Source organism: Lithobates pipiens, unplaced genomic scaffold, assembly GCF_037356315.1.
Source record: "Lithobates pipiens isolate NorthernLeopardFrog02 unplaced genomic scaffold, aLitPip1_a1.2 Scaffold_18, whole genome shotgun sequence".
In the NCBI taxonomy this organism is placed as follows: Eukaryota; Metazoa; Chordata; class Amphibia; order Anura; family Ranidae; genus Lithobates; species Lithobates pipiens.
This window is the reverse complement of record NW_027507758.1, coordinates 362,061,183-362,084,365: the sequence shown is the minus strand read 5'-3', so window position 1 is coordinate 362,084,365 and position 23,183 is coordinate 362,061,183. Positions and strand designations below refer to the sequence as shown.

The 23,183-nt window shown below is 42.0% G+C and overlaps 1 protein-coding gene across 5 annotated transcripts in view; it reads left to right on the top strand.

Moving 5' to 3' along the window:
- The window catches only part of LPP (LIM domain containing preferred translocation partner in lipoma), a 541,140-nt gene that overhangs the window by 168,597 nt on the left and 349,360 nt on the right, over positions 1 to 23,183 (top strand). For 3 of the 5 annotated variants that reach the window (XM_077487557.1, XM_077487559.1, XM_077487558.1), the window contains one exon: positions 1,542 to 1,752. The exons of the other annotated variants lie outside the window; for them this stretch is intronic. In XM_077487557.1, coding sequence (XP_077343683.1) covers positions 1,551 to 1,752 — 202 coding nt within the window. In that variant the 5' untranslated portion in view covers positions 1,542 to 1,550. The remainder of the gene's footprint in view (positions 1 to 1,541; positions 1,753 to 23,183) is intronic. 5 annotated transcript variants of the gene reach the window in all.

The following is a 23,183-nucleotide window of genomic DNA, read 5'->3' as shown; positions in this document are numbered from 1 at the left end:
CAAGCTAGAATGCCTACCCCTATTTTAGGAGAGGACTGGGCACTTACAGATCCTTATGTCTTATTCTGTTTCTTGGTATATTATACGTTAAAAGCCACTAAGCCCCATTCGCACTTGAGCATTTGGTATGCAGGCCACCTGAAGCCAAACACTTTAAGTTCAAAAAGGTTTTGGAGCTACTTTAGTGTATTTTTCTCCATAGAAATGCATCTAAATGCACCATCCAGCACGGATGAGTTATCTGTTGCCAATGTGCAACTATGCTCACCTTAAATCCAGCTATGCACCGACTTTGAAACTCCCTGCTGGCTGCTGAGATTTTCAGATGGCCAGCTTCCAGATTCCGATAAACTGCACCCCCACAATCACTGGGCCAGGGTTGTGGGGAAGGGGCCATTGTCCTCATCAACATGTTAAGGGCATGTGGCCTGGCATGGTTCAAGATGATGGGGGAGGAGGACACTTCCTTGTCCTCCCCCTCTCCTGGCCTGCATGCTTGAATAGGAGCCTGGTATTGATTGGGGGGGGGGGGGGCACCACTCCTTTTTTTTTTTGCTGCCTCTTTTGTTTATATTTTGCTGTCAGCGGGCAATTCCCACTGACAGCAAGTTTAGAAGCTGGCGGGTGCTGGCTCCTTAAAACACCAATGCGCAAACATTTTAAAAATGCACAACAAAACACCGGAAGAAACGTGACACTAAAGTGTGAATGCAGCCCAAAGGAAAAACCATTGTAACCTTGTTTCATGCGTCATATCGTATCTGCATTATGGATAATGTACTGCTGCAAAACAGCTGACCCAAATTACATAGTTTATGATGTTGTTGCAACCAATATCATTTTAGTTCTTTTCTAATCACTGATTGTAATGGTTGGAGGATTTTGCAGCTCTACTATGCCAAATTAATTTGTTTTTAATCCTAAAAAATTTAAAATTAACAATTTTTAATGTATTTCTACTTGATTTTTCATATTACTGTTGCATTATTGCTGTTCTTGTTCATTACTTGGTTGATCCTGCTTGTGCCTTTCCTCCTAATAGTAAACTGGCCACACTTGGCATGGCGGCTGATCCATTCTCGTGTGGTCAGTTTATGTACACTGTCATCCCACACTTATACAGGCACGCTGTGTAGTTAATGAAATGCAGATTACTTTTCATTAGCTTTTTTCCCAGCCAATGACATGGGAAGTGTGAGTGACATTTTACACATTGCTTCTGGGTCAGTGAAACGAAGGGCACCTCTACCTGGTGGAGTGTGTATGCACCCCTCCAAAGCCACCAACATCATTTCTACTTGGATGGTATTAAAAGGGTTAATTCTGCAACTACATTCCATACAAGGACATCATGCATAATCATAGCATAAACTGCAATTCCTCTTTAAGTTGTAGTCTTTGTTTTCAATCTATGTTCAATGTGTGTTTTGTATAGCTTCATAATTAGTATCTTGCATTTCACCATGGCAACAATACATGTTTTGTGTGTGTTTTATGTCTGACATATTTGGCTCCAATGAGTGTCATTTCTGTTTCTGTAGACGTGAAACATGTCTCATCCTTCATGGCTACCACCAAAGAGTTCTGGGGACAACCTGGGACATGTAACAGCCAGAATGGAGACCACACAGGGCTTTGGAACACCCAGCATCTCCGTGTCAACTCAACAAGCCCCTAAGAAATTTGCACCTGTAGTTGCCCCGAAACCAAAATACAATCCATATAGATCAGGACAGTCTGAAAGTGGTGATGGTATGTAATGGTAGCCAATGTTACATAACAATTTATGATCAGAATTGGATCAAGAAAGAAAAATAATTCTTTTAAAATTTAAATTAATTCATGTTACAAACCGTAAACAAGAAATGTAAAGCCGAAGCTTTACATTTTTGCTTTACTTTTATTTATTATTTACTTATATTCTTTTACTAAAATGTGTCCTGTTTCCTAAATCCTCTCTGTATTGATCTAATTATCTTGGATCATATGACGCTTTCAGTTTTCTAAACCTGACGCTTTCTCATTTTCTTGCAATGTATGTTTGTCTGCCTTTGTCATTTGAAATGTGTGTATCTGAAGGCACGCAAAGTGTAGTCAAGTTTAAATTTGATTTGTAATGTATTGCTTTCCATGTTCAGCTTAAAATGGAACTGAACTTAAAAAAGTGACTATTTGCTATGGACATCTAGAAATATTAATGGTTTGTAAGCAGTACCTTAGAAATATGCCCTTTTAACTGGAGTTGGAATTCAGTTGCTCTTTAACCACTTAAGGACCGAGCCTCTTTTTGAGATGTGTTGTTTTACAAGTTAAAAACTTTTTTTTTTTTGCTAGAAAATTACTTAGAATCCCTAAACATTATACATTTTTTCCCCTAACACCCTAGAGAATAAAATGGTGGTCGTTACAATACTTTCTGTCACACCATATTTGCTCAGCAGCCTTACAAGCGCACTTTTTTTTTTTGGGAAAAAAAATACACTTTTTTAAATTAAAAAAAAATAAGACAACAGTGAAGTTATTTTTTATTTTTTTTATATTGTGAAAGATAATTTTACACTGAGTAAATTGATACCCAACATGTTTGCGCCCGCTCGTGGAATGGCGACAGACCTTTACACCTAAAAATCTCCATAGGCGACGTTTAAAAAAAATTCACAGGTGGTCTAGGGCTAGAATTATTGCTCTCGCACTACCGATCATGGCGATACCTCACTTGTGTTTTGAACACCATTTTCCTTTGCGGGCACTATTCAAATATGCATTTGCTTCTGTACGCAAGCTTGGCGGGAAGGGGCATGTTTAAAATTTGTATTTATTTTATTTTTTTCTTATTTATAATACCTTTTTATTTATTTTTTTACACTGTTCTTAAAAAAAAATAAAAAAAGTATCACTTTTATTCTTATTACAAGAATGTAAACATCCCTTGTAATAGAAAAAAAAGCATGGCAGGACCTCTTAAATATTAGATCTGGGGTCAAAAGGACCTCATATCTCATATTTACACTTGAATGCAATAAAAAAAAGTAATTTAAAAATAAGCAATAAAAAAAATGTCCCTTTTTAAAAGCTGTGGACGGAAGTGATGTTTAGACGTCGCTTCCACTCTGCATTGTGATAGAGATGGGTGGGGGCCATCTTCCCCTCCCTCGTTTCCATGCTTAGCCAGGGTGAAGATGCGATGGCCACTGCTGACGGATCCGGTAAGTGGCGGAGGGCACAGGAGCGCGTGGGGGAGGCCCTCTCCCACTACCGATTTAAAAGTGATCTTGCGGTGAAACCGCCACGGAGACCACTCTCTTCAGAAGCCGGACCGCCGTCCGAACACGAGGATACCGGGGTTATGGCAGCTAGCTGCTGCCATACAAACGATATCCCCTGTCAAAGAAAGGATGTATATTGGCATGGGGCAGTCCGGACGTGGTTAATGCTCAACTCAAGCCATAAGACCCCTTTCACACTGAGGGCATTTTGCAGGCCCTATAGAGTTCGAAATATATCCTGCAATCCGCCCTCAAACTGCTGCACCATCGTCTCCAGTGTGAAAGCCCCGAGGGCTTTCACACCAGAGTGGTGCACTGGCAGGACGTCAGGAAAAGTTCTGCCAGCAGCTTCTTTGAAGTAGTGAAGGAGTGGTGCGTTTAACAACTCCTCCACCGCTGCTCCCCATTGAAATCAATGGGGCAGCGCTGCAATACCGCCAGCAAAACGCCGCTATTGCAGCATATTGCGGACGGTTTTAACCCTTTCTCGGCTGCTAGCGGGGGGTTAAAAGCGCCCCGCTAGTGGCCGAAATGCGCCCCAAATCTGACGGTAAAACGTCTCTAAAAATAGTTGCATTTCACTGCCGCCGCTATGGGCAGCGTAGTGTGAAAGCCCTCTAAAGCCCCATGCACACTATCAGATTTTCTGCAGATTTTTTTTCCCTTCAGATTTACCAAAACCATATATGAGGTCCAACCTTAGGAGTTTCAATTTGTATGCAATCAGACAGGCCCTTCTACTACATGGTTTTGGTAAATCTGAAGACAAAAATCTGCAGAAAATGCAGAAACACTGTGATAGTGTGTATGGGGCTTTAGTCTTTATTTACCCTTGTTGAGGAGATTTCCCCTAACTTGCCTTGAACTTAGGCCCCATTCAAACCTGAGAAATTTTTCAGCTCTAAAACACCCAACAAGCAAAATCCCATTCGTTTCAATAGCTCCTGTTCACATATGAGCAATATGTTGTCTGAAGAAAAATGCCTGTTGGCCAAAAAAAGTACATGAGCTTTTTTTTTTTTTTTTTGGCCCCAAAAAACTTCAATAGAAACGCCTGACTTGAGCGTTTCACTAGCGGTTTGTCGCTTATTTTCTGCTCAAACAGCAGCTCTCCAGCCCTGATGTCCTCTCCCTCTCTCCCCCTATTGCTTTCTATTGACTAAATGAAAACGCCTGAAGCAGTAAAATGCTTGTAATATGCTTCTGAAACGCTTTAAAAATTATTGTATAAAGCTGCAAAAACACTTGGGAAAAAAAAAATGGCAGTAAATTTCTACACTCAGGTGTGAATAGAGCCTTAAGGATGAATAATAACTACTGTCACCTGACATTTTTTCTGTGATACCTGATCCCCCTATTTTTCATACATAGGAAGAGAAAGTGTTGATAAATCTCCCTAATGGGGTCATGGATTAATAAAAAGTTGACACAAAACGTTATCACTCTATCCAAAACAGCGTTCTATGTCTCAAATCCATGTTACTTATCAGTGAGTTTGGGACTTTCTTTGATTGTATTGAGGCATGCTAGAATCATTAAAAAAAAACATCTGCGTCTCTGGGTTTTTTTTTATTGAACCTGTGCCTTGCCAATGCAGTGTAATGCAACGGGCTTGCATTAAAGTGTTTTTAAAGTCTCAGGGTTTTTTACCCTAATGCTTTTTTTTAAGGTAAAAAACATTCTGGGTGCAACCTCCCTGTATACTTACCCAAACCCCAACTCGATCCAGTGATGTGCACAAGAACAGTGGCGTTCCTGTGTCTCCCGCTCCTCATTGGCTCACGCAGCAGCTGCTGTCAAACACAGCCAGTGAGCCAATGAGGATAAAGTCTTAGGCAGGGCCGACCCAATCTGTATGTGAATAGATACACAGAACGCAGTACGGGAACAAGTCTGCTCAACTGCCCCCATAGCAAGAGGCTTGCTATTTGAGGGCAGTGGCGCAGGCACTCAGCAGGGGGGGGTGGACCCAGGACCACCAGTACGGGACCCAAAAAGAAGAGGATTGGCTGCAAAACAATTGCACAGAGCAGGTAAGTAGAACTTTTTTTTGTTTTGTTTTTTAATCTTTCCTATAGAAACACTTTAATGCAGCCCCCCTTCATAAAAACATATACTCGCCTCCCCTGCAACTCCATTCAGACACCAAAAATTAAAGTAAAGCCAGGTGTTATCGTGCTGAAGTCATAAATTATACAGATCTATGGACTCCCTGTATGACAGCACTTCTCGATTCAGCACAGTCACAAGGTGTGATTCACATACTCCTCCATACTTGCAACTCCATATTTACTTCGGCTGCCAGAGCTGAATGGAGTGGTAGGGGAGCCAAGGAGAAGTAAGTTTATGTTGCTGGGGGAAGGGGGGGGGGATTGTGTCAAAGAAAATCTGTCATGGAAGAGTACCTACATTGCTTTTGCATTGTTCTTATGGTTCCAGTATGTTAGGATGAGCACACTGTCAGAGCACACAGAGGACTGACGAAGAAGAGATCTACAGTGCCTTACTTGAAATTTCTTGCTAAATGTGCTGCTTAGTGCGCTAATGATCACTTTTTCATGAAAACATGCATCCTCTATACTATTATTTATCTATGGCATTTATTGCTGAAATAAAATATATAGATAGATAAATCTATCTATCTCATCTCTATCAATAGACGTGTGTGTGTGTGTGTGTGTGTGTGTGTGTGTGTGTGTAGATGTATATATGAGAGAGAGAGAGAGAGATGTGTAATATATAATAGAGATAGCGATATATATATATATATATATATATATATATATATATATATATATATATATATATATATATATATATATATATATATATATATATATATATATATATAAATCCTCTGTCTCAAGGGATCTGCTGGCACACAAGGACACTTTAAAAAGAACATTTTGTTCTCGGGGAAGCAGATGAACATAAGGAAGCATTACCTTACTAGAGTTTTGGCAAGACTCCCTAAGAAATGAGAGCTGTGTTTGACTGTTTGGTGATCGTGTTAATGCAGTAAGTGGCCTGGCAGCACTGCTACCAAAACCTTGCCAGTATTTAAAGAGTTGTCGCAAATCGGCTATATATTATAACATAAGCTTATCACAAGCAACAGGGAAGCTCTGTGACCACATAAAATAATATCTCAAGGTCAAGTGCTATTTTTAAGCCTTGCAACATTGATGTCCAGCAGAATGCTAACCAGGGACACTATCTGCATGTTTGTATGTTCTGCTTGGGTTTCCTCTAGGTTTTTGGTTTCCTGTTTCAGTCAAAAACAAGTGATAGGCTAATTGGTTTATAAATGTAACCAATTTAACCCTAGATTTTATGTATGTGTTTTTGTATGCTGTTAAAGGAATGTTAAATTGTCAACTCATTTGGGATAGGGACTGATGTGAACCCTTCTGTTTATTAGTAAGTCAGCATGTATATATATTACAGTTGGAAATCACATGGCATATAGTACTTCCATATTTTATATTAGGGGTTTGGATGTTTAGGAATTCCTACTGATCTTTGAAAATCTGTCCTTAATAAGACCCCACTCACACCTGAACGTAGTGTTTTTGAGTGTTTTTACACGCTTCCATGCAGCGGTTTTTGAGCTTTGGCTTTTTTTTTTATTAGCCAATAGGAAAAATTATCATCTGTTTCATCATTTGTTGCTATGTTTTTATATTTTGCTATCTGCTTCTTGCTCCAAAAATGCTCAAATCTGCCCAATTCGAGCAACGGAAAAGGGCCCAGAACTTGTTTGAGCTTAAGGCGACTTGGAGTGCAGATGTGAACCATCTCCATAGAGAATAATGGATATTTTCCCCTCAAGTGTTTTGTAGCTTCAGGCTTAAAGCTACAAAACGCTCAGGTGTTAATGGGGCCTAATTCAGGCCGATATCACGTGAGTGTTATATGCACCAAATCCAACAGCTAAAAACTAGCAGTCATACACTATTACAAGATTTAATTGGACTATTCACAAAGTCAATACTTTTTAGCAACACTATTCAACACTTTTTAGCAACACTATTTAGCAACACTATTCACAAAGTCATAAAGTCAATACTTTTTAGCAACACCTTTTGCGGCTATCACAGCTCCAAATCGCTTTGGATAAGTCTCTCTGAGCTTGAGCTCTCTATGAGCTTGCCACATCTTATTTATACGCAAACATGTTCACAGTACCAAAAGCTAGCGGGGATATTCACCCCATTTTGGACCTAAAATCCCCAAGCAGACTCCTTCAAACTCCAAATTTCTGCATGAAATCTACTGTCCAAGGCCGCTATTTGCCTTTCTGGGATGAGGGAAATACCTGACATCAGTAAATATCTATAATGCCTATCTGCGTGTTCCCATTAATCTCATAGGCATTTTCTTCGCTTTGCAGTGGCAGAAAATCACACCTAGTTTATTGCACGTTCCATTGGTTTATTCTCTTCTCCCAGGACTCTGTTGGTCTTTCCTCAGAACCCAGGGCATTCAAGTCAAAAGATGTCTAGATTACCTTCTTCTGAATGACTCGTATCATGGTAATTTGTCAGAAAATGTCCACAGGACAATTGCTACATTTTGTGTCTGGGTGATCAAATAAACAAAAAAAAATTCCTTTCCAACTTTCTTAATAGTTGAGTCTGGTCCTGGACACATCCCAAGTAAAAGAACTTCTTCCAGGAAAAAAAAATCTTTTTCTAAGGTCTCATGCTTGAGAACTGAGCTCAAGAGAAATGCCACAGTGAGATTTTCTATGAGAGTTTTAGGCCTAATGGTCACTTCTTTCAAGGTAGTGCCTTGCGTCCCATTCCATTCAACAACTCTCCAACAAAATATTTTGTTGCCATGGAAAAACAGGCTCTTTACCATAACTTGCCTATGCTCCTATCTGACCAAGAAAGTACTTTCCTTTCTTGGCAGATCCTAACAGTGGGGAAATCCTTCCTCCCCTACCACTGGAAAGTTCTTACAACAGACGCAAACAGATGTATTGCAATCCTTGAAAGTTCAAGGAACATGGTTAAGAGAGAAAACCAAGCTCTGCATCAACATTCTTGAGCAGTCAGGTTGATCCTGCATCAATAGACACCCAATCTATCTACAGTCAATGTAACCATGGTGGCACATATCGGGCATCAAGGGGGCACGAGAAGCCTGGCTACCTTATGTCAACCATCACAAATTGGTCTCTTCATTTAGATGTGGTCAATGTGATATGCTAGAGATGGGAGATTCCAGATGTGCCCTGCTCCTAAGCACCCAAAGACATGGTCTCTACATTGTCAGGATGTAGTCAGAGCTAGAAGAGCTACCTCAAACCTACTGCTTTTATCAGAAAAAATGTGTTCTCTCCTAGAGACCTTGTAAGGTTAACCCTGCTTAAATATCCACCATAGCATGATGGATAAGAAGCTTGACTGCAAAAGCTTACGCCCCTAAGCAAAAATCTCTTCCTGCACCGTTTCTATGCCCATTCCACCACTCTGGGAATTTCATCACTAAGCCTCTGTAGCTCAACTGTGTAAGGCCGCCACCTGGTCTTTTGTTCATACTTTCTCAAAGTTTTACCAGGAATGTCCAGTCTCCTGATGCAACTGTGGCAGCAAGGTTCAGCAATGCTGATTCTGAGTTGAAGCCAAAGTGGTAGTCACCCCAAATATTGATTTCATTTAGATTTTGTTTTCTTCTGTTCATTCACTTTGCATTTTGTAAATTGATCAAAATGAATGATAAAATATATATTTTTGAAAGTATTCTTACTTGCAGCATCTTTCAACACCTAAATAAAGCTTTTGCACAGTACTGTATATACATACGCAGTGTTCAGAGCAATCAAAGTAAGCAAGTTCAGTGCAGGAGAGGAGCCTGTTAAGATCAAGACTGAAGTAAAGCTAGAGGTTGGCTTTAATTTATCCCGACACCAATGCATACAATGGATGTATGCCACATCTCATACACAGCTTGGTGTACATTTAAAATTTGCTTTAAAGCGGAGGTTCACCCTAAAGTGGACCTTCCGCTCATCGGAATCCCCCCCCCCCTCCGGCGCCACAATTGGCACCTTTCAGGGGGGAGGGGGGTGCAGGTACCTGTACAGTACAGGTATCTGCACCCACTTCCTGGATGGCTCTCTGCGGAAAGGGGCGTAGATTACGCCCCTTTCCGAAAGTCCCCCGCTGCCTGCTGGGAAACACACAGATCCCAAAGGCAGCGGGTCCATCCTCATTGCGCAGTGCGACTCGCGCATGCGCAGTAGGGAACCGGGAAATGAAGCCGAAAGGCTCCACTTCCTGATTCCCATACCCAAGATGGCGGCGGCAGCACCCGAGAGACGATCGAGAGATCGGCTTCGGGTGCCGACATCGCGGGCGCGCTGGACAGGTAAGTGTCACTATTTTAAAAGTCAGCAGCTGCAGTATTTGTAGCTGCTGCTTTTTTAAAAAAAAAAAAAATGTGCACTCCCGGCGGACTCCCGCTTTAAGTACTGTTGTCAGTCAATCCCCCTGATGAAACCACAAGGCCGTGACACGTAGGGCGTAAGCAGTGACAGCGCAGAGTAGGCCGGTACCCTATGTTTTTATGCATACTGTATGTATGGCGTTTTGTAGTTTGTCAGTGTGAATTTGCCACATTATTGATTTTACTACATTATGGGAGCCTTTGCTGTGTTTGCTTTGTGGAGATCTATGCATTTTGGCCACATGAATATTTAAAGGGACCGTAACTTACTATTCGTGGAGGTATTCATCAGTCCACCAAGGTATACACCTGTGGACGAAGGTGAAAGTTCCCCTTGATCTAAAGAGTGGAGAGCTTGGAGGAATTGTTTTTTGCCCTTATTCTCCAAAATGGAGGTGAGAGTTCTGGGAGACTAGAGGGAGCATGAGGTGGTTTAATACAGCAAGACCACCATATTGGTCACAGTGGAGTAGGTTAATTATTGTTAAGGACGGATACTATCCCCAATTTACTGGAAACAATTTGTTCATAGACTGAATATTTTCATTTTGGACATTTATTGTGTACTTACTGGAAATAATATTTATAATATATTCTTTGTGTTTTCAGGTATTTCATAATTTTGATTTATACATTTACGTATTCTAACTTCCACACAGGCTTAACACTAGTTTGGCAGCGCTACACCGTAGATTATCAATATTATTTTACTGTTGTATTACTTTAACCACTTGCCGCCCGCCCTATTACAAATTGACGGCGGCAAAGTGGTTTCATAATCCTAACCGGACGTCATATGACGTGATTAGGATTATGAGCCGCTGCGCGCCCCCGGGGGCGTGCATCGCGGCGATCGTTGTTGCGGGGTGTCAGTCTGACACCCGGCAACTACGATCTCGGTAAAGAGTCTCCGACGGAGACTCTTTACCATGTGATCAGCCATGTCCAATCACGGCTGATCACAGTGTAAATGGGAAGAGCCGGTGATCGGCTTTCCCTCACTCGCGTCTGTCAGACGCGAGTAGAGGAGAGCCGATCGGCTGCTCCTCTGACGGGGGGGTCTGTGCTGATCGATTATCAGCACAGCCCCCCCGAGGATGCCCACACTGGACCACCAGGGACACCACTAGACCACCAGGGAAAAGGTAATAAAAATCCATAATCCTCCCTAGACCACCAGGGTGCCAGTCAGCACAATGGGTGCCAATCAGTGCCCATAATGGATGCCAATCAGTGGCCACAATGGGCATCACTGATTGGCATGCATTGTTTGGCACTGATTGGCATCCATTACTATAACACCGATGCCGCCTATGAGTGCCCACCTGTGCCGCCTATGAGTGCCCACCTGTGCCGCCTATGAGTGCCCACCTGTGCCGCCTGAGTGCCCACCTGTGCCGCCTGAGTGCCCACCTGTGCCGCCTATGAGTGCCCACCTGTGCCGCCTATGAGTGCCCACCTGTGCCGCCTATGAGTGCCCACCTGTGCCGCCTATGAGTGCCCACCTGTGCCGCCTATGAGTGCCCACCTGTGCCGCCTATGAGTGCCCACCTGTGCCGCCTATGAGTGCCCACCTGTGCCGCCTATGAGTGCCCACCTGTGCCGCCTATGAGTGCCCACCTGTGCCGCCTATGAGTGCCCACCTGTGCCGCCTATGAGTGCCCACCTGTGCCGCCTATGAGTGCCCACCTGTGCCGCCTATGAGTGCCCACCTGTGCCGCCTATGAGTGCCCACCTGTGCCGCCTATGAGTGCCCACCTGTGCCGCCTATGAGTGCCCACCTGTGCCGCCTATGAGTGCCCACCTGTGCCGCCTATGAGTGCCCACCTGTGCCGCCTATGAGTGCCCACCTGTGCCGCCTATGAATGCCCACCTGTGCCGCCTATCTATGCCCACCTGTGCCGCCCATCCGTGCCGCCCATCCGTGCCAGCTATTAGTGCCAATTTGTGCCACCTATCAGTGTCCGTCTGTGTCGCCCATCCGTGTCGCCCATCCGTGTCGCCCATCAGTGCCACTTCATTGGTGCCACATTGGTGCCCATCAGTGCCACCTTATCAGTGCCCATCAGTGTAGCCCCATCAGTGCCCATCAGTGAAGGAGAAAACGTACTTATTTACAAAGTTTTGAAACTGAAACAAAAAAAAACATTTTTTTTTTCAAAATTTTCGGTATTTTTTTATTTGTAGCGCAAAAAATAAAAACCGTAGAGGTGATCAAATACCACCAAAAGAAAGCTCTATTTGTGGAAAAAAAATGATAAAAATTTCATTTGGGTACAGTGTAGCATGACCGCGCAATTGTCATTCAAAGTGCGACAGCACTGAAAGCTGAAAATTGGTCTGGGCAGGAAGGTGTTTAAGTGCCCTGTATTGAAGTGGTTAAAGGAGGGTTGTTAATTTTTTTTTGATAAATCCTCATTATTAAGAAAATCTTATCTGGTTGCAGTTTGGATAACTAAGAAGTGTATTAACACATAATATGGCTTGTATAGTAATTGTATATGTATTTTTAAGAAAAAGTTTTCTTTAAACACAAAACATGAGCTTTATATTTTGGTATTTCAACATCAAGCTTCTGCATATTGTTATTGTTGCAATACCTTTTCTGTAAGTGAAATTTCTGTGATTACAGTAAAGGTTTCCTAAAGATATTCCCTTGACTATAAACGGGTCCCAGGGGGTTTTAATTCTGAGTATGTTCAGGAAATCAGACTGTACTAGCTTCCTCTGTATTGCCTAGGAGGAGTCCCACTTCTCGAAGCTAAACTTCTGCAAAATTGCCTTAAATCACTGTAGAGACCAGAAAAAAAACCCCTCTCTAGAAAATTTTCCGGCAGCGCCTACGCTGTCCACTGAGTGACCTTATGCCCTCACATATGATGTAGATTTCTTTTCTGAGTATGCTAGAAACCATAATTAGTAAATTGTATTTTGCCATTTGCATTCAAGTGTATTTGTGTTCAGCTTGTATGTTTACATTTAGTTTGAGTAACTTGCAGGCTTATTTAACCACTTTCAGACCGGACCATTTTGCTGGTAAATGACCAGAGGTCTTTTTACACTTTGGCACTGCGCTGCTTTAACTGGTAATTGCGCGGTCATGCAATGTTGTACCCAAACAAAATTTGCGTCCTTTTCTTCCCACAAATAGAGCTTTCTTTTGATGGTATTTGATTGCCTCTGCAATTTTTATTTTTTGCGATATAAACGTAAAAAGACCGCAAATTTTGAAAAAAAATGATATTTTCTACTTTTTGTTATTAGAAAAATCCAATAAACTCAATTTTAGTCATACATTTAGGCCAAAATGTATTCAGCCACATGTCTTTGGTAAAAAAAAAGTCAATAATTGTATATTTATTGGTTTGCGCAAAAGTTGTCACATCTACAAACTAAGGTACGTTTTCTGGAATTTACGCAGCTTTTAGTTTACGACTGCCTATCTCATTTCTTGAGGTGCTAAAATGGCAGGGCAGTACAAAACCCCCCCAAATGACCCCATTTTGGAAAGTAGACCCCCTAAGGAAATTGATAAGAGGCATGTTGAGCCCATTGAATATTTTATTTTTTTGCCTCAAGCGATTGAATAATGACAAAAAAAAAAATTTTTTTTTTTTTTTACACAAAGTTGTCACTAAATGATATATTGCTCACACATGCTATGGGCGTATGTGAAATGACACCCCAAAATAAATTCTGCTGCTTCTCCTGAGTACGAGGATACCACATATGTGGGACTTTTTGGGAGCCTAGCCGCGTACGGGGCCCCGAAAACCAAGCACCGCCTTCAGGCTTTCTAAGGGCGTAAATTTTTGAGTTCACTTCTCACTACCTATTACAGTTTTGAAGGCCATAAAATGCCAAGATGGCACAAAACCCCCACAAATGACCCCATTTTAGAAAGTAGACACCCCAAGCTATTTGCTGAGAGGCATGTTGAGTCCATGGAATATTTTATATTTTGCCACAAGTTGCGGGAAAATTACAAACTTTTTTTTTTTTTTTTTTTTTCACAAAGTTGTCACTAAATGATATATTGCTCACGCATGCCATGGGCATATGTGAAATGACACCCCAAAATAAATTCTGCTGCTTCTCCTGAGTATGGGGATACCACATATGTGGGACTTTTTGGGAGCCTAGCCGCGTACGGGGCCCCGAAAACCAAGCACCGCCTTCAGGCTTTCTAAGGGCGTTACAGTTTTGAAGGCCATAAAATGGCAAGATGGCACAAACCCCCCCCAAATGACCCCATTTTGGAAAGTAGACACCCCTAAATTTAGGGGTACACTAGTGAGACTAGGTAATAAATGGCGGGTGCCCTGAAACTATAAAAAAATAACTAACCAACCAGCGTCACCTGTAACAGTTATATGGTGATCACTGGTGAAAGGGTTAACTAGGGGGCAATTAGGGGGCTTTATGCGGTAGTATATGGGGGTCCCTGGCGCTATAAAAAGCTGCAGCGAACCTAAATACCTACCTGCCTAACTAGCGTCACCTGTGACACTAATACAGCGATCAGAAAAACGATCGCTTATTAGGCTGGGTTCACACTGGAGCGATGCGGGAACGCCACGAATGCGCGGCGGGTTCCCGCATCGCATGCCTCCCGGCGGCAGTTCACACTGCCCTATGCGAACTGCTGGGAGTGTCAGTGAAATGTTACTGACACCCCCAGATCAGTTCGCATATCGCAGTGCGATCTGCAAACTCGGATCGCATGGTGTGAACACCCATGCGATCCGATTCTGCTGCGGGCCAAAAAAAGGGTCCCGTGCGAATTTGCGGCGGGTGCGGCGGGTGCGGCGAATGGCTGAACTCGAATCGCACAGAGATCGGATGTGATTTGCACTGCAGTGCGGTGCGAATCACATCCGTTCTCATAAACCGCTGCAATGTGAACCCAGCCTTAGTGACACTGGCGACGGGGGGTGATCACGGGGTTAAACCTTTATTGGGGGGGTTAGGGGGGTACCTTAGAACTAAAGGGGGCTAACCCTAACTGCCCTAACAGTTATTAGTCACAAATGACACCCGCCGGGTGATCAGGGGGTTAAACCTTTATTAGGTAATAAATGGCGGGTGCCCTGAAACTATAAAAAAATAACTAACCAACCAGCGTCACCTGTAACAGTTATATGGTGATCACTGGTGAAAGGGTTAACTAGGGGGCAATCAGGGGGCTTTATGCGGTAGTATATGGGGGTCCCTGGCGCTATAAAAAGCTGCGGCGAACCTAAATACCTACCTGCCTAACTAGCGTCACCTGTGACACTAATACGGCGATCAGAAAAATGATCGCTTATTAGGCTGGGTTCACACTGGAGCGATGCGGAAACGCCGCGAATCCGCGGCGGGTTCCCGCATCGCATGCCTCCCGGCGGCAGTTCACACTGCCCTATGCGAACTGCTGGGAGTGTCAGTGAAATGTTACTGACATCCCCAGATCAGTTCGCATATCGCAGTGCGATCTGCAAACTCGGATCGCATGGTGTGAACACCCATGCGATCCGATTCTGCTGCGGGCCAAAAAAAGGGTCCCGTGCGAATTTGCGGCGGGTGCGGCGGGTGTGGCGGGTGCGGCGGGTGCGGCGAATGGCTGAACTCGAATCGCACAGAGATCGGATGTGATTTGCACTGCAGTGCGGTGCGAATCACATTCGTTCTCATAAACCGCTGCAATGTGAACCCAGCCTTAGTGACACTGGCGACGGGGGGTGATCACGGGGTTAAACCTTTATTGGGGGGGTTAGGGGGGTACATTAGAACTAAAGGGGGCTAACTCTAACTGCCCTAACAGTTATTACAGTCACAAATGACACCAATGCAAAAAAAAAAAAAAAAAAAAAAAATGACATTGGTGTCACTGTGACTGGGGGGCAGGGGTAATTGGGGGGGTGATCGGGGGGTAAAGGGGGGGTGTGAGTGTGCCTGGCATGTTCTACTGTGTGTGTAGAGTGTTGGTGCAACTTACTGATCCGCTCTCCTCCGTGTCGGAACGAAAAATACCGACACGGAGGAGAGAATACATCACTTCCTCTCCTGTGTTTACATTACAGGAGAGGAAGTGATGTCACCGGGGATTTCTATTCGTCGGGAGCGATCGCGAGGGGGTGGCCATGAATGAATGGCCGTCCCCTCGTCCGGGATCGCTCCCGTACGAATACCGACCGCCGCAGGCACCGGGCGGGGGCCCGATCGGGCCCCCGACCCGCGGGAGGCAAGGGACGTACATGTATGTCCTTATGCCTGCCCGTGCCATTGTACCGACGTACATCGGCGTGCGGCGGTCGGCAACTGGTTAATATAAGCACACTGTAAAGATGCTTTCACACTGGGGCGGGCATTAACGGTAAAACGGCGCTAGTTTTAGCAGCGATATTCGGCCACCAGCGTGGTGCTTTTAACACCCCACTAGCGGCCGAATAAAGGGTTGAATGCGTCAATGTAGTGCTGCTGCCAAAGCACTTTGCAGGCACTTCGGCAGCGGTGCCCATTCAGTTCAATGGGCCGGAGCGATGTATACACCTGTTGCCTTATGAGGAGTTTGAGTAATCTCCTTTAGCAACTGGGAATATTTGTATTATAGATGTATATATTTGGATAAGAAATAAAGACGGTTTATAATAAGTATTAGGTTAACTTGGCTGGATGTGAGCAAATACATTAACAGACTTTTGGTTAGCGTATGTAATTCAAAGTCCCTTCGTGGTCACCACTGTTAACCTAATATTTTACTCCCTCGCCTAAGACTATAGATATTTTCTGTGTATTAGATAGACCTGTAACTTTAATAAATGGTGTTATGTTAAACCTTTTCCTCCTTGTCCATAGAATTCTCTTTTAACCCATATCATATTTTCTGATTAATAAATCAGAAATAGATTTTAAAGGTTAACACACCGCTCCTTCACTGCCCCAAAGATGCTGCTTGCAGGACTTTTTTTTTTTTTTTAACGTCCTGCCAGTGCAGTGCCCGAGTGTGAAAGCACTCCGGCTTTCACACTGGGACTGCAGGGGAGGTGTTTTTCAGTCGCTTTTTACGGGCGCTATTTTTAGACCAAAAGCGCCTGAGAAACGCCGGTGTGTGAAAGAGGTCTAAAGGACAAAGATAATGCTGCTGGTAAATATAGCTGTATGTACAGTATATTGGCTGAGGAATAATACCGAACACTCCTTTTTTTAAATATACTAAATGCGCAGGGCTCGCTGTCACCGGGCCAGTAGGAGAAATGAGCAGAGCCTCGCACATGCGCAGTAGGGTTTCCGGCGTGAAGCCATAAGGCTACACTGCCAGGTACCCTTTTCCGTAGTGGGGGCGGCAGCACCCGACAGCTGATGGAAACATCAGCTGCGCTGCCGACATTGCTGGACTCCAGGACAAGTAAGTGTTCTATTGTTAAAAGCCAGCACCTGCAGTATGTATAGCTGCTGGCTTTTAATTATTATTAAATTTTTATTTTTTTTGGTCGGAACGCCACTTTAAATAGGCACTTGTAAGCACAATAATAAGCTTATACATTTACATGTGTTTTAAAGGGAACATTTAGTCTGAAAGAAAACTACATCTGCTGTGCTCTTTTAGAAAACATGTAATGCTCCATAAATCTATCCCTTAAGTGCATAGGCCACCTTTTTATGTTACCCCCCCCCCCCCCCCCCCCCATATACATACACATGTTCACATGTGGCTTCAGCAGACAGGTCATCACAACCAGTACCCACAAGGCAGAAAATGGTAGGGCCATGGATTAAGGTAGGTATAGGGATATTAATGGCAGCCAGTTAGGATTTTAAATGTACTTATTAATTGTTAAAACATTCATTTTAGTCTAGCAGCAGTGTAGAATGGTGCCCTTTTTTTTCCCTAGAGCCCACGCCTCCTGGCCCTTTAAGGGGTTTAGTATGCCTAGAGGCAGGGTTTATGATTATGTGATTACCATTAGGGCTGAAACAACTAATCGATTAATCGACAACTAATCAATTATGAAATTAATCGATTACTATTTTCATAATTGAATATTTGGCCACTAACATATTGGGGTTAACAAAAATTAGCCTTTTATAGTACAAAAAGAGCAAATCGCTACTGTAAATATTACTTTCACTGTCCCATAGTAAAAAATTAACCCCTTACAGTAGCGATTATTTGCTCTTTTTGTACTAATTTTTTTTTTTTTTTTTTAACCCCATTATGTTACTAAACATCTCAGGCCTGGGTCACACCTCTGTGTTTTTTGGTGCTTTTTGCAGAAACACACTACAGTTCATTTGCATGGTTTTCTATGGGACACGTTCACATCCATGATTTTTTCAGCTGCTGCGTATTTGGAAAAGACGAGGACTTTTGGCTCAATATACTTCATTGGAGAAGCTGCAGAAAAGCATGTAATAATGCGTTTTTGCAGCAATTTGTGTTTTTTAATCTGCCCAACAACAAATTGGCCAAAAAAAAAAAATGTAAAAATGCAAATTGCAGCAAAATTACCTTTTTTTTTTTTTACCATGATAAGGAGCTTTCCGTAACTGTTGCGGGCATGCACTTTTGGCACTGCTATATTCACACTAATGCCGGCAAAAAGCCAAGGCCCACCGGCCGAGAGGCTGCATATTTGTATATTACCTGTATTAAGAAGCCCTCAGCTCTGATGCAAGCAGTGGGCCAGTTTTTGGGAGGAGTTATGCAAATATCAAAATGCCCTCATTGGTGAATGCCTCCTAAGTAACACTCTTTGTGGTGCTGATTCAGTTCTAGAACTAAAATCCAATGAATGAAAGAGGTAGTCCAGACAGTTGTGAGGGATGGCTCTATGACTTGCTGCAGCTTCTAATGCAAACTGTAAAAAGCTCACAGTGAAGTTAGTAAGCATTTTATTTACAGGATTGGAGCCTGTATAGCTGTGCAAGACTGACGTCAAAATGGGAGTCCAGCTTTAAATGTATTGGAAAGTTTACTGCTCCTCTTTCATTTGCTGCTTCAGGCAATGGAATATTAGCTTTGTTTTCACTTGCAGCATGAACATACAAAACAGTGTAAAAAAATTACAGATTACAATCAGTGACGTTATCTGTTACTCCCATAAAGTGTTTTTCAGCATGCTTTTACATTTTTACATTTATCACAATGCAAAACACCTTTAGAGCACACTCTAGTTCTCTAAATAAGGCAGATGTGTGGTTAGGCTTATCCATTTTGTGCCAGTGTGTTGTTTAGAGAGATCCACCCAAACTATAATCCTAGCATTTCATATTTTACAGATGTTCAGCCTGAGAGAGCCAGACTGCTTTGTGTTCCAGTCCAGATTTTAGGAACACAAAACGTGTAGTGTTTCTAAATTTTTCTATAGGGTGTGAATTGATTGCAACTTTTAGGTTCACACTGTCTGCGAGAATGAAACTCGCACTATTTTATTCCCATATGTCAGTCCTGTGCAAATTCAGAGACATCTGTGTGAGTTTCTACACAAACGTCAATGGAAATCGCACCCCAAAATCTCCAAAAGTAGTACAGGAACTACTTTTGGAAATTGGTACGGCAGCACAAATGCGACATTGCACCGATGCCGACGCTGCCATTGCCGCCGATTTGGCATGGAATTTGACAAGTCAAATCGCATCAATTTGAACCAGGGCTGAAGCTGATCTCCATGTTTCATTTTACTTTAAATAGTTATTTTGGCCAGGCTGGTCTAAACAAACTATTTGATTCACAGTTGCAGTTGGGAACGCTGTATAAACGGTTTGTAGCCTCAGCTACATTAAGGTATCTGTATACTTGTATTTTGGGTGCAGGACGAGACCCTCCTGTCTGGGACGAGACCGCTACTAGAACAAAATTTAGTCAAACTGAGCACTGGTCAGACATTCACATTTGTTTATACGGTGAGTTTAAAAGCTCATTGTTAAGCAAATAGAAAACATTTAGTATAAATTGCCATTAATGTATTCACACAAATCACTTTTAACTTGGTCCATTAAATGTGAAATATTGCATGTAATTTACTATCTTCTTTTCATGTTTATAAAGGGTAAACCTAAAGGGCTTTTCTGAAAAAGCCTTTTTCTAACCAAGATTGGCTAAAGCTCAGGTCACACAAGCGGCTAAAAATGTAATCTTGAGTAGAGCTCTGTATGGCTCTTAAAATAAAATAATAACTTGTGACTTACAGACCTAAATATCCTTACCTTTAGTCTCATAAGTTTGGCATATGGTGTTCTATACATGTGATATCCTCCCCCCAGCCAAGCATATCGCTCTAAATCTTGATTTGAAATTTCCCTGAATTAGTTCAAATTAAAAAAAGCAGCTCTCGCCGTAATATTTGCCTGTCTTCCAGCTTTGTTTAATGCAGAGTCATCACTCTGCAATCAAGCCTCACTCTACTGGGCTAAATAATTCTCAGCTTCATTTAACCCAATTTGTGTGAGCTCAGGACTTTAAAAGAGAAGTTCACCTTTAAACAAAAAAAGAAATGCACATTTTTTTTGCAGGTAAAAAAATGTGCATTTACGATTTTTTTTTTTTTTTTTTTTTTTAAGGAGCCTGAAAATTTTTTGCACCAGCATTCAGCAGATCATTGGTGAAATGCAGGAGTCCTGCAGACTGTTGGGGGCAGTTTCACACTGACAGGAAGAATCAATGAACTATCACAGTGCTGTGGTAGTTCATTGAGAACTACAAGCTGCGAGGCAGCGAATTGCCGCAGAGGAGCGGGAACATGCTAAAATAGGGTGAAACACGTTCCAAGAGGTGAACTTACCCTAGAAAGGATACCTCCTGTAAATGTTCCAGCAGCTGCAGCCCCCCCCCCCCCCCCATGACAGCGAGCAGGCATCTTCTCTGGGTGCACGCTGTCACTGTTTTAAAATAACACGGCCATGTGGGTAACCGCCGGCCACATCATTTATTTACAGAGTTCTGTAAACTCTTCGCCAGTGCAGGCTCTAAGAGTAAAAGAGGAATGATCGCAATTGGGAACACAGTTGACTTTCAACTTCATAATTTGGAAGCAGACCCAAGGGGCCAATTTCTCACCCTATCTCTGAATGACTTTCCCAGTAGGCTGGTTAATATTTATGCCCCTAATACCTATCAAAAAACTTTCTACCAATCCCTTATACACAAATTACAACCATATCAGAACAATTTTATAATAGTCTTTGGTGACTTTACTGAAGTGGTAGGGGCTTTATAGACTCCACCAATGAAGTCCACAAGAGCGCTACCCTCCTTTTTTCTCTTCATACAATCTATTTGATGTAGGGTGATGCACCCATGACAACGAAAGAGACTACACCTTTTATTCGAATGCATATGCAATGTTTACTCCAGAGTTGGTCTCTTCCTTGTTGACACGTATACTTACAACAGATCACTATAGTCCAAATTGGACTGATTACCTGGTCTGATCATACTCCAATATCCATCAATCTTCTCTCAAACACTGCCTCTAGGTTACCTTCACCTTGGAGGCTCCATTCTTTTCCATACTAGTTTCCCAAGATCCCTGGAAACCTGAAAATCCAAGTTTGACCACCTCCTTGCGAAGCTTCGGATCTGTGTGACCAACACAGTGCACACTTTCAAAAAAGCTATGATTTTGTTCATTTTTGCTCCATCTCAATTTCTACTCTTAGAATAACAAACACAGGCTCCTCCTTGCTAAAGAATATAAATGGAAAGTGGCCATTTCCAATACCCGCTTTGTGCCTGACCAGTATGATCACAATACTCTCAATTCTTCAGACATAGCTGAACAATTTTGCAGTTTATACACCAAACTTTACAATTTTCCAGACTCCCTAGCTTCTCCTCCTACATTAGAAGCTATACAACAATTTTTAGATGTTGTCCGCCTATCCACTTTGACTCCTGGACAGCTCCAAAGCCTATCCATTCTCTTCTCATCAGAGGAAGTTTCTAAGGAAATTGCAGCCCTACCTTTACATAATTCCCCAGCCGGACTCATAAACAAATGTGGCAAATCCTTTGTAGACACCCTAGCCCCACACCTCTGCAACTCTTAACAATATAGTAGACCAGGGTTCCTGTCCCAAATAATCCCTTGAATCCTTAATCATCATTATCCCAAAACTGGTCAAAATCTACTAACGCCACCACCCACTTTCGGCCCATTTCGCTGTAAAAAAAAAGATATGCTAACTTTTTAGCCACTCACCTTACCAAAATTTACACCTCTATTAGTACACCCTGACCAAGTTGGTTTTATTCCTAGATGAAAAACCTGATGGCACTAGACCTTCATTGACCTCATACAATGGGCAGACTATCATAATACTCCCACCTTGCTATTCTCCTTAGATGCTGCAACTAACGATTATTTTCATAATCTATTAGTTGGCCGATTAATTTTTTTGATTTAATCGGTTAATAACCTTAAAAATAAGTGTGGTGTATAATTTAGTTAATATGTAAAGTTTGAAAAAAAGCAATTTATTCTTAAATATTTATATGCAGTAGTAAATAGAAACGCCTATATGGTTAGGGAGCAAAATATCTATCTAATCCACTCAGAGTTAGACAGAGGAGATATACTGTATAAACCATTAGAGGAGAGATATACTGTATATACTATTAAAGGGTGAATCTGGTAAATATCAGACTCAGCGATCACTTTTTTTTTTTATTTAAAAAACAATGTATTCCTTAAAAAAAATAAAAAAAATAAAAAGTAATTTTAAGAACGTTTGTTCGATTTTTTTTAACCATTGATGTGTTCATTTTTTAACCACAGTGATGGGAACATTTCAAAATAATAGAAAACTTCTGAGTCAAAGGAATTTTCAGACAGTGTATGTGGTTTTTGTTCAGAAATTACATTAATTTAAAAAAAATTGTTAAAAACAAGTGAAAATTGTTTTTGCTGTGTTCCTGCAATGCTTTTTGCTGTGCGTCTTGATTTTTGCACATGTGATTTTGCTGTGATTTGCGTCTCTGCGTTTTTTGGGCCAATTTGTTGGGCAGATTAAAAAAAACACTAACTGCTGCAAAAACGCATTACATGCTTCTCTGAGCTTCTCCATTGAAGTATTTTGAACCAAAAAGCACGGTTTTGCATTTAAAAAAAAAGTCCCTGACCCTTTACAAATACGCAGCAGCTGAAAAAAAAAAAAAGCATAGGTGCAAACATGTCCCATAGGAAACCATGTAAATGAACTGTAGTGCATTACTGCAAACAGCCCCAAAAAACACATAGGTGTGAACCAGGACTAAGACGTTTAGTAACATGATGGGGTTAAAAAAACTAAAAACACTAAAATTAGCCCTTTTATAGTACAAAAAAAGCAAATGATCACTACTGTAAGAGGTCATTTTTTTTTTTTCTTGCTGTAGAACTGAAAGTAATATATACAGTAGCGATTAGTTGCACTTTTTTGTACTATAAAGGGCTAATTTTTGTTTTTAACCCCATTAGGTTACTGGCCAATTAATCGATT